Source organism: Pseudopipra pipra, chromosome 3, assembly GCF_036250125.1.
Source record: "Pseudopipra pipra isolate bDixPip1 chromosome 3, bDixPip1.hap1, whole genome shotgun sequence".
Taxonomy (NCBI): domain Eukaryota; kingdom Metazoa; phylum Chordata; class Aves; order Passeriformes; family Pipridae; genus Pseudopipra; species Pseudopipra pipra.
The window spans coordinates 64,315,650-64,328,432 of NC_087551.1; the positions used below are offsets into that span (position 1 = coordinate 64,315,650).

Here is a 12,783-nt window from a genome sequence, read left to right on the forward strand (position 1 = left end):
CCTTATCTCCACCACCCTCCTGTTACCAAACAAGTTATATTTTTTAAGAAAGGAGTCTATGCAGGAGTGGGGGAAGATGTTGGAAAATCCTTTTAACTTTAGTAAACAATGTTTGATCTCTACATCTGTGACTAATAGTCTTATGCCAGCTACTGCTTCCTTATTTACCCACATCACTGATTAATATATACTACCAGATGTCTTAGTTTTGAGAACAAGGATTGTGTGTTAGAGCAAAGAATGATAAGAGAAGTACATTATGACCTGGCCACGTATTTGAGATACTCTCAAGGAGAAAAGATTCACCAGAAGATCTGAAACCATAGCCAAGTAAGTCCACAGGAATAATTAGCATATATGCATTTATTCAGGAATGTAATGAATATGCAATAAAAATGTGACTAATATATATTAGTTGCATGAATATACCCATGTCTGTTAGGTTGCTGCAGATGCATGCTTTGAGGAGCAATCTCCGTGCACCGAGCACTGTTTATAAAGTAATATCAGCTTTCTAATCTAGAAAATTGGTTGGAGAGCTTTTTTCCTGGTTTTCAGTGACACTCCCCACAATCAACTTTCCTTTCAAGGTGAGGTCATCCAATTCACCACAACTTCAAGCAGATCTGGAGTAATGTTAGTGGGGTAAAAAATATATAATGGGGTAAAAATGAGTAAGAAAGAAATGAATTCTCAGTAGGATTTTGGTTTAAGAAGAACATTGTTTCAGAGCAGTAAACTAATTTTAAAATGGCAAGCCAAATTAAACAAGGTGATTGTTGGAGATCTGCCAGACACTTATGAAATTTGCTCTAAGTTCAGCACTTTTCACTGACTTACTGTCATGGTTTTTATATGTTAAAAATCTTATTCTGCACTAACATACCATAGTGACTGTGGTTTCAAACTGAGAGAGACAACATATCAGGTGCTGAACTCAAGTTAAATTTAATTGTTAATGAAATAGTTTATCTATTTTATCTTAATTTTTCTATTAGTATTTTACACAATCTGTGCATTTAATACACCAAAGTTCTGGGACTTTCTGTCCATCTTACTACTTGGCACTAGTGCAGTAAGTCTACTTAGTATTTTTTATATGTAATGCCAGGGAATGAGGATTCCAGCAGGTGCTGGAGGCATGCTAATTGCGAAAGAATGCAAAGAAGGTGAAGAAATTTCAGCTTAATATTATGTAGATACAGATTTCAACATTCTTATTTTTCTGCAGTAGGTAACCTACTGTGTCAGCTCATCCAGACTGAAAGAATGTCAGTTTGAAGGTTACACTGAAGTGTAATTCTATATGAAAGGTTTTTCAAGCACAAGTTAAATGAGAATAAAAATTATTTCAGAAAGAATGAAGAATCTGGTCAACTCACTGATTTTCTGTTTAGTAATGTGCTTGCCCAGAATAATCTGAAAAACTCTGCTCCAAAGGGTCTTCTCCAAAGGAACTTGTGACAGGCCTTCTCATATTTTTTTTTTGTTGCACCCTTGGATGAAGTTATTTACTCTTGTGACTTCATTTTAAAACAGTAAAACTTCTGCATTTCAGTTCTTTAATTCCACCCTTCTGTCAAAGACAGCTTCTCTATTGTCTCATAATTCTTGTATTACAAGCAAATCATATTTAAGTGTATTGCTCACCTTTCCCCTTCCCCTGGCTCTTTTCCTCTGTCCCATTTTTCCATTAGTTATGTTAATTCTATCTTTGTCATACAGCTTCAGAACCTTTCTTAACTTCTCCTTATCCTAGATCATTCCTACCTCCCACTTTCATTGCACCATGGGTTTTTTCCACACAAAATCCTTAAACTTCATTGGTTGTTTTTTTTCTTTTTTTTATTCCTATAGCAATCTCATGTTATCTTCTCTCTGTTTCCACAAAAATGTCCCCCTTTAAAACCACACTGTTCTTCCCAGTCTATGCAACATTTTCCATCCAAAATCATCTTCCTGGCTGAGGAATTTCAAAATGTTTTATCCTGTTTGATCTGCTTCCAGAATTTCTTTCCCTTTTGCATCACATGCCCTCTCCCAAAACTGGGTTCCCAGCGTAGTATATTCTGACTTCATTTTAATGACTTTCTATATTGTTTTCTGCCCTGCTTGCTCTCTTCTGATCCATTGCTAGGCCTACTCCTTATGAGTTGCACTCTGACTTTTGCTTCCCTGCTCAACCTTTTCTATCACAATTGTATTATCACCTTTTCTCTTCTACTGCTCTGGCAAGGTTGGATCAGGTTCACCCCTCTAAAGTGAATAACCTCACTGCTTCCATAGTTACTGGAGAGGTAACTAACCTCTTCCTATACTTTATCTTGAATGGTAAAACGCAGCAAGCAATTATACTGTACCTTCTCAAAGAGAAGAATACCAGAACGCCAGAATGTTTACCAGACTTGAGTATAACAATTGGCACTGATTTTTGTCCTAGTTCTCCTTAGTACATTTTCTCATGTTGCGTGCAGTCACTGTGATTGACAGTTAAGATGCTGTAAATATCCTGGCACCTGCAGGTTGGTGGATACAAGGCACTGGGCTATGAGATGGAGGAAGATAAGAGCTATTTTCACCGCCCAGATGGATAATTGGCCCCAATTTACCCTCTGCACCAAGGCTCACTCCAGCTGGCACTGTTTCTCTAATAAGTACTGTAGGCTGGGACAGGGGGTTGAGCTTATTCTAAACTCAGTACTGCATATACGACCTATATGGCACCACAAAATAATCAGCTGCACTGAGTTCACAACTCACATGGGTAATAATCAAGGCCATGGTCTTTAATCAACACCGATCTTCTTAAAAAAGGGAAAAAAAAGAACAGACCTTGTATATAATAGCCTGAGGGAACAACATGCAGCTTCATAAAAGAGGAAGGCAAATGTTAACCTTATAGCAAAACTAGAAGACCATAGTACCTTTAACTCACCTTTTCATGGATTTAGGAGAGAGGTCCTTTTCTGTATCCTTTGCAGGAGTGTTGTAGGAGTCTGCATTGCATTCACTGTCATCATCGTATTCATGGTCAAGCAGTGTTCTTGCCCAGGTCCCCATGTCATAGGGGGGCAACATTCCTCCAAACTCTGAAGGCAGGATCTCAGGGTGTATTAGCTGATGCAGGCTGTTGAGGTTATTACCATGTAGGAATATCTGTATGTATACATGCAGGTAAAAACAAAGGGGTATCACAAAAAATCATCCAAGCCCAAATGACATCATCATTATTAGAGGATACTGTACGGTTTCAATATGCTGGTTGTGTTGGGCCAACAGAGATGGGGGAGGAAGGCACATATCATCTCTGCCTTAAGCATGGCCATACTATGTTCATAAATCTTCAAAGTGATTAAAGCATAAATGACTTAAAACATTTGCAGGGCAAGGGACTTAAGGAGGGTAAGAACTGATGTCTGGTAGCTAGATGGACAGATTAGATAGACAGACTGCCTATCTCTAGTAATTTGCTCTCCCTAATTCTGTGAATTAATTCAAGTGAATAATTAAGAACATAAATAATTAATAAAAACAATATTCACCATATACATCAAGGAATATATATTGACTTTGAGCATCCAGCCATGAGTTCTATAAATATGATAAAGCATGCAGTGTAATGATAACACTACTGGAAAGATTTTCTTCCTTAATCTAGTCATACTAGTAACTGTCATTTATACTTGACAATACATGAAGTAATAACAGTAAAATAATTCCTGTGACAACAATGAGGGAATAGTTGATGGACTATTTGATATTTTCCCTCAATGTTTTGGTAGACTGATATTCATATGTACTTTACATTTATATATCTGCATATCAATATGAAATATATGTATATGAATACTTATGTTTATGTTTATTGTTTCTCCTCAGAGATCGGAATGTGTGACCTACGAGCACTAGCAACAGAGTATTTCTGGATTTGAGCAGCCTTCTGCCACAGACACTAGAAACCTGCAGACTTTCCACTGGGAAGAAATGCCTGCTTTTGGGTACGGCTACACAGACAGCTCACAGCAACTATTTCTGGACTAATGCGTAAGTCAGACCAAGATTCACCTTTTGGGACTAAGAGCAAGTGCCATGGCACAGTTCACATCCATATGGCTGAATTCCTTTCATGTCCAGAATAAGCTCACCTCATTTGTTCTGCTCACTGGTCCATGCCATCCCCAAATTTTTCCTGGACAATGCCTAAGAAAGTCCCAGCTGGCACTCATCAGTGCCCTGCCAAAAAGTGATCATACAACTGAACAGCAGGAAAGGCAGTGCTGGACCCTTTTTAAATGACTAACAGAAGCAGCCAAGAAGGGAAAGTAGGATGTTGCTTCCTAGCAGCTGCCCCCTGCCTCTTGGTCCCCACTGGGCAGGCAGGGATGTGCACACAAGACATCAACTGCTACCAATTCACATTTCAGTTCACCTTGCAAGGGCTTCTCTGGACAGCTATATCCTTAGCACAATTTATCAAGAGTTAAATTCAAAAGGCAGAAAGTCAAAGACCAAATATATGTTTTTCTTGTATTGCTTAGTGCAGCCCATCTTCCAGTCAGCTGTGGACACAGGAAAATTAATATGACCATGCAAACCGAGTAATTTTCTCCCATCTCAGAAAGAAATTTAATCTTTCTGTGAAAGAACATATATGAATGGTGAAAGTAATTTATTTTATGGTGTCTTTTCAGCTGAATGCTTCATCTCTTAGCAATTGTTTTTATACATGCCTAGTACAGCATTTATCTGAATATAGCTATCAGTTGAAAATCTACCAGATGTTAAGAAAATACAAAATAATTCAAGATAAAGACAACAGAGAAATAATGAGCCTGATTTAAAAAATCTAAAGACAATTCTCTTGGGTTTGGGTTTTTTTTCACAATCATTTGTTCTGTATCTAATAATATCTTTTTTTAAAGCTGATTTTAAATTTTATGTGCTGGTCATAACTTTCACATTTTGACACTAAATTTTAAACTGTAAATCAATATCTAATCATCTGACTACTTTTTATAGGTATTCAGTATTGACAAAAAACAGTTGTAAAAAATCAGCGTTTCTGAAAATATATGCCATTGATTCAGGTGTCTAAATAAAAATATAGATGCTAACTGATAAGTACCCATGTCCAACTGCCTTGTCACTTAATATTAATGTTGTAACACACCCAAAAAGCTGCACTTTACTCCCTAGTTATGCATACATAGCACTTGAGTTAAAAAGGCCTCAAACATATCTGGCACTACAATGTTCTTTGCTGAAGTTGTAGTCAACAGAGTGCAACTGAATCCTTCAAAATGGGGTTTCATTTGCATATTTATAACACATATTACATAAAAGGCTTTGTGATCTATAGTTCAAAACCTGTGAATACCAGAGGCCTCTCAAGCATAATCTGTTAACAAGAAACAGCTAAACACTAAGGATGATTGTGGCCTTGCAGATTGTGTTTGAGGACAGAAAATACAGAGCTGCTTAGAGAGCTGATTCCATAAAAAAACCCAAAAACCTCATATTCTTTGTAGTGGCTTTGTACATGATGTTGATTGTGTTTTTCTGAATGACAAATTTCCTGTTACAGAAATAATATCATATGCTATCACCACCAACTCTAATTTAATTGCACTGATGCAAATGCTGCAACGTCTCAGAGACTGCTCATGCTTATGCACAGACGCATGCACACAAATTTCCTTTTATTGCTTTCATCCAAATTAGTATTTGCAAGCTACTATATACCAGCTGGGTATTTTAGCTCATGCGAATGTCAAGGAAATCACACAAGGAAAGGATTCTCTAGCCACTATCTCTGTTTTTAAAAGAAAGACACAAATAATTTTAACAGAAATTAAATATAATGGAATTGAATACAATCTTAATAGAATCTCTAACATTGGCAATAATTTTATATAACACCCAGGAGAAAGCATGTGCTTGCATTTTAAAATATGTTTAAGTGCACTGTGTGACTGTGTCCTTAAAGGATAATGCTGTATAAGTTTCTAAAACAGCTGAAGGTACTCTTTACAACACAGAACAGCAAACTGATATCTCCTGTATATCTACATTGTTAGAGTATGATGTGCCTGCTGATGACAACTGCCAGGAAATGGACAATTAAACAGAGGAATACCCTTTTTCGTGTCTTCTCCTTTAGAAAAGGTCGTATAACTGTGTAGAGGGCATGGATATACCACGGCTGATTGACGAAATGTATTCCTCCAAATCGAGCTGGAAAGCTGTCCTGTTAATCACAAAACAAATACATACAAGTCAGCTGACTCTTAACATATGTTGCACATGCATCGATGTCAAGTATTTTTTTGGTTTTTTCCAAATGCTTTCATTTTAATAATAAAACTTTAACAAGAAGAAGGATTATTCAAAATTGTATCCTCTAAACTGAGCTCCAGCCTTCCAGCCAAGAAGCAAAACACCCTGGACAGAGTAGTGAGGAAGTGTGCTGAGGTAGTTATGGTATTCAAATAAAGGCATAGCATTTCTAACCTCCAGAAATGCTTTAAACATTTATGATTTGCCCAAAATCCATCTATGCAATATATTTTTCTCTTTTCCACTTCTATGGGTTTTATTCATTTTTAATAGTAACAATCTCAAATCTTCTATGTCATTGAAAAGCACTAAAAATGTCCCTTGTTTCCACCTTAAAAGAAAGTGTAAATCTAAGCTACTATCCAAAATGTCTCCAATATTATCCATATTTCATAAAACTGAGACTGCATTAAACATTATGCATAAACCGTTATGCAATATCCATGACAGTAATTCTTGTCACATAGTCAGGGGCCTTCTGGGAACTTAAATGTAAGGATAGCATATCTGTATTGAAGCAATGATATTTCTTTTTTCTTGCAGAAAATCACAAGTAGCAGATAACTCCCTGATATGCATTTTCAATTTCTAAGTCAAGAGAATATGCCAGAGAAGGTTTGGCAGTTTAAGGAGGGCAGCCACTCTGTCCTGGAATACTATTGCTAAATTCATCGCGTGTCCTCATTTTGTCTTTGCCTGCTTGATCATATGCACAAACAATGCAATAAACTGCTGCCGTCTCCTATGTTGCCTGGAGCTACACCACTGAAGAAGGAGAAAAGAAGTGTAAACAGGAGAAGCTGATGCATGTCTCCTTTTCATGGGCTATGTCAGAACCTTCTCAGTGAGGAACCTTCTCTTAGGTATACTGACTTACTAAATTAATGGCTTTCATTTGAACCCTAATTCAACAGGTGGCCCACTCATAGGCAGCCATGGTAGTCACTTAGATCAAAAACAGGTTCCTCACAGCAGCAGCAACTCCCATTTGACAATACAAGTACAAAAAAAGGACATGCTTCCCAGCCACACCTCTTCCTGCTCCTCCTCTTGTGTGGATGCAGTAAGGGCAGCTTCACGTCAGTGGGATCAGAGGCTCAAAAGGAGGCAATCAAATGGTCAGACAAGGCCCTTTGTGCCAATAGACCTATTTTGCTTTCTCTGGAGACAAGACAGTAGGCCATACAGAAGTCTCCAGCAGCCAAGATACAAACCGCAAAACACCATTTGAAGCATACCGTTTTAGGATCATAACAGCACACACCAACAATATGGCCAAGAAAAATATTACCGGCTAAAGAGCCAATCAAGAACTGTCAGATAAAGAAGGCAGAACCTGAAGAAAGGAAATCATAGGGGTCAATAACTAATCGATCCCAATTTAGAGGTAGAAACTGGAATACTTATTGAACATGCGTCTCACAATTTAAGGGTCTTGGGGGGAGGACATGTTAATGAGGAGGATGGGTTATGCTAACTAGGGGATGGATTATGCTGACTAGAGGATTACACAATTTTCTGCTACAGTTACAGAAGTGGTTAACATTTTCCCTTAGCTAGGACCACATGGGGGGAAGAGAACAAAGGGGTTTCTACATGGTCTGACAACACCATCACAAAGTCTTTCCATATCTTGCTGAAGAGACAGGACAATAAAACATAGCTAAATATTAACGAGTCTTGTAATGAGGCTCCTAAGACTAAGGAGTTTCTCGCAGCTCCTGCTGTCCACAGCCTGCTACATAATCATTTTCTCCTGATATCCGAGTTTCAGATTCCAACAGGAAATCTTTCATGAAATGTTTCTAGATAAGAATATACTTTGAAAAAGTACACATGTCTGCACACTTGCAGAACCTGTTTAGTTCTGCGAATGTGTTCAGACCTGAGGTAATAATGAAGTCTGAAGAGGTCACTTACTGCTCTCAAAGGTTCCTTTCACATACTGTCAGGGACACCTAACCCAGAGGCTCTTTACATCAGGATGCCACTTGCCTTCAAATTGCAATAACTTGCTGGATTTTCCATCAAGGAGGTAGTGTCTTGACAATAATTTACAGGGAGGATAACAACTATAACACACACCACTCACATCTGGCTGGCCATAGCACAACAGTCAATACAATCAACAGTCTATGTTGTGGTTTTTCTCCAGAAATGTTTGATTAACAACAGCCTTGAAATAAAACAATCTTATTGAAAGACTGCTGTAGAAGCCTCATTTTGCTAAATGCCCAATTCCTGTCAGCACTGACTAAATGTCAAACAGGATGGTTGATAATTGGACACGTAATTCATCCTGTTCAGTATTGTAAATCCCCAAATACCATTTTGAGAACACAACCTATGATGTACAAAAGGTAGTAAATTATGTCCTTATCACAGTGATCCAACAAATCCATTAAGAAGGATAAATCACTAGATGACACCTTAACCTTTAGTTACAGGAGATACAATTCACCTACAGAAGGTTGTGTTTATTTAGATTATCATGGCTGCTGCTCCAGCAAGGAAGTCTGTTGCTCCGTGCTGTGTACCATGCACAAAAGAGGACATGCTAGAGGTACAAAAGTCTCAGCAGAGCTGAGAGTCACAAAGAAACTGAGGATAATTTGTGAATAAGAAGATCTCAGTAGGCAGACATGTACATACACAGATTCAGAGCAGAATGCCAAAGGTATTTGTATTGTAATGTGGGCTCAGAATGCTCTGCATCTTTATAAAGATATAAAATTTCCAGCAGACAAAAGGACTATCTTTAGAAAGGACCACTTACACACTTCTACTTCTTTTTTCCTGCATCTTGGAAACCACTTACATGGGGGATCATGAATATATGTGGAATGATTCTCAAATAGAAGATTTCACTTGATTTTAGAAGCCAGTTTGAGTGTTTTTCAGAAATTCCTAAGGCATTTTCTGGAACTAAAGAAGTTGGGTATTTATCAGCTCCCGTGACTGAACTGAGGTGCCCAGATTCAGGAGCACTTCCTAAGGTGTAATTAGGAACCCCCAAAATTTGTGCCAAAAAAAAAGAAAGGGTGATTTCATCAGAATGATCCTCCATTGTACACTGTGCCGGGACTAGAATGCAAAAGCTGCTGAAAGTAGATCTAAAGGTCAATCTCAAAAGCACCTGGTGAGAAAATAAAAAAGCAGAGTAAGCAACTACATCTGCTGGGGAAACAGGTGTCAGAAGGTTTTCTGTTTCTTCTCAGATGCATCTGACTTCCACATGGGGATTTGCCAGACAGATGGCCATCCTACACCAACAGCAGGTAGGAATTTCTTTCAAATCATTGATTCTTGTGGGGTTTTATGTAGATTAGGTTACAAGCATGGTGGCAGTCACAACTGCCTCTGCAGACATACTGTATTTCAACAGAAGAGCCTGTAACCCATGAATCACATGAATTCTAAATAAAAGGAATCCCTTGACAGAAAACAGTATGAAATGGAGATCGGCCATGAAGTAAGCTGTGCTTCTGACTAGAAAAGTAATAAATCTGATGGATTATTACCAATCCACTAAAAAGAACTAATTATATATACACAGAGGTTACAGAGTGTTCACTGTAACCTCTGTTTAAGCAGCAGAACACAACTTTCCTGTGTCTCTGATGAGCACAGTTTTGGACATGGCCATGCCATAGACACAGGCAAGCAAGTAGCTCCTGTTAGGGACCACAGCTCTTGGGATATGAGGCTTACAAGTGACAATTAACAGCTGCCAAGAAAGAGGCAGACCCCCCCACTACTGTCTGCGTGACTGGGTGACTACCAGTGCATGGCCACCACTGGAGAACAATTCCAAGGAAACTGCCTCACCAGGTTTCCATCTCTTATGATATGATTCTACAGACTCACAGCACAGAAGTTTTATCTCTCTGCCAAACCATTTATACAACCTTCTTCCTCTCCAAGGACCCAGCTGCTGTTGCTTGCTACCAGCCTTGGCACATACTAAGAAGCCAGGTTCCTACTTGCCAGGCACCACATTGCATCCTGTGCTAGGCTTGGCCATCACCTGAGCCAGCTCTCAGGATTTCACAGAGGGTCCCATACTCCACTGTGGCCAGCAGAAACTCTTACAGCACATGTAGTAACAGCAAAACCAGTATATGACATTTTCAACAGTACCTAAGAGATGAAAGTGCCAAATTCCTACCAAAAACCACTGTAGGTCTTCTTAGTGGTCTCAGAACTGTTATCATAGGGATAATAAACACGACCCACCTTTTTCATCTTTACCAAATGCAAAAAATTAAATTACTTCTTAAAGCCCACAGCATTCTCTACTCCTTGGGTATCATGTCTACATTTAAATTTCTGAAGTCTACTTTTAACGAAGTAGCCCTCCTAGCTGAAGTCAGTATTGTAGTCAAATTTGTTTGCACAGCTCTTAGAAGTGTAGTCTCAGAAACTGCTGGGACCGCTGTGTGCTCAAAGGTGCCCTGGGAGCCCATCCACATCAGAGCCTTACAAGAATGCTGCATATCTCCTCCAAACAGACCATCTGGAACAACCTTGCCACTTACTAACACCGCAAGAGTGCCTGGGCATATATGCTCTGGGGTTATTTTTGAGGTTGGTTGACAGCCTAGAGACATCTTTCAAAGGACAGTCTAAACAAATATAATGAACACACACGCTTTACTTAAGGCTACACTTGAGTGCAGTGACAAATTCAGGCCCCAGCACCTGTAGATGACAAGGGGTTACAAAGTCAAAACTGCAGAAACTGTATCCTCGTAACAAAAAATACAAGTACAAATATCTTAAATGTGACTTAAGACTTATTCCTTAAGATACTACATTACTTCTCCTTCATCTATTCCAAAAAGTCAAGCACTTCATGGAGAAAAAAAAAAAGTCATTATGATGAAATAAAATAGTATCTTTATAATAGAAAGATCCATTAGAAAGAAACATTATGTCTGCTGCAAAATGCAGCATGACTAAACTTAGTTTTTAACACGTTAATACAGAAAAGCATGGAAAGAAAAGGCACTGATTAGAAGGAGTATTTCACTTCCTTAGTATTCCAAGAGTACTAAGAGGAATCAAGAGTCACTGCTGTCCACATCAGGAAAGGACACCTGTCTTGCTCCCAAGCTGTAACTTTCACTGAGCATATGAAAGAACAAGTCATTCCTAATACTAAACTTCCTGTCAGCATCCGTCCACGACATGGGTAATTGCAATGTCTTAAAACAAAATAACTTGTGTGTCAAGACTGATCACCTGTGCCCAAGACATCACTGGGACCCTATCCAGTGGTGAGGATAGGATTATTAAGAGACTGGAAAGTGAATCTGTGGAGTTTAAAAGAATTTGGATTGTTTTGTTCATGAAAACAAACTCTGGAAGACAGATGCTATCTATAAACACACTAGGGAGAATAAACAACAGGTGAGGAAAGACACTTTCAAAATAAAGGACAATGTTGACACCCACACAACTGACAGAAAGCTCACCATGAACACAGCTAGACTGGAAAGTGGTAGACAGCTTTGAATCATCAAACATTCAACAAGCCTGGCTGGGGATCAATAAGTAACCTTAACTCATTTTGAGCCAATTAGTAAATTATGAGGTATCGAAGCTTCAGGTTGTCTAACAACAGAAAACTTTTCCTCTGTCCGTCTCTGCTAAGGCTCTTTAAGGTTCAGATCCAAAGAGAAATATAAGGTTTCAATGGTGGTGAAATTCTGCTTGATCCCTGGAACAGCTGCACTAGTGATTTCCATCTATAAGACTGATGTTGTTCTCTCCTAGTCTGAGCTTTTCATTTTTATTAGACAATGTTGAACCATTTCTAACACAAAGTGCCCAAGTAAATTTTTGTTACTGTGTTCAACCAAAAGTGCACTACCTAAAGGCAAATTAACATCATCCACTGGCATTCCTACAAAATAAGATGTAATTATCTAGAACTGGATGTTGTCATTTTACTAAGAAGCTTTCACTGAAGCAATTTGACTTTTGGCAGTCCTCTTCATTTCTGTTAGTCATTTTCTCTTACAGCTCATATAGAAATGTTAAATTAAATGGGATGAGAAGAAGGATGATATCCATCCATTGATGATATTGCTCTTTTTACTAAAGTATCTGTTTTAATTTCAAACAATCTTCCATCTTTCATTTCAATACACTACCCATAAAAATCATATATTGTTTAAATTAATTAGGTGGGATTTAAAAGCCATCTGACCATATGGGTCAGCATATTTATATATAAATATAATAAAATTTAAAATCTATGGAGATTTTGTGCTTCCACTATTCTATTAAAGGGCTGATATCTCTCTCAATTTTTTAATTAGATGGGCTTGGTAAAGAAAATATTTTGCATAAAACCTCTCATTTTAATTTGAAATTATTTTATCACTTTGCAAATTAACTTCAATAGGTTTTGATCTGATTTTTTTTAAAGGTTTAATCAGA

At 38.1% G+C, this 12,783-nt stretch overlaps 1 protein-coding gene and 1 long non-coding RNA gene across 2 annotated transcripts in view; one reads left to right on the forward strand and one right to left on the reverse strand.

The window, feature by feature from the left end:
* Positions 1-12,783, reverse strand: part of CLVS2 (clavesin 2) — a 60,428-nt gene that overhangs the window by 10,635 nt on the left and 37,010 nt on the right. Inside the window, exons 3-4 of the mRNA XM_064649633.1 lie at positions 6,137-6,247; positions 2,936-3,156 (exon numbers count right to left, since the gene is read on the reverse strand). Of these exons, the coding sequence (XP_064505703.1) occupies positions 2,936-3,156; positions 6,137-6,247 (332 nt within the window). The remainder of the gene's footprint in view (positions 1-2,935; positions 3,157-6,136; positions 6,248-12,783) is intronic.
* On the forward strand, positions 3,891-7,081 carry LOC135411687 (uncharacterized). The gene is made up of 2 exons (XR_010429256.1): positions 3,891-4,044; positions 6,880-7,081. It is a non-coding gene; the product is annotated as an uncharacterized LOC135411687 (long non-coding RNA).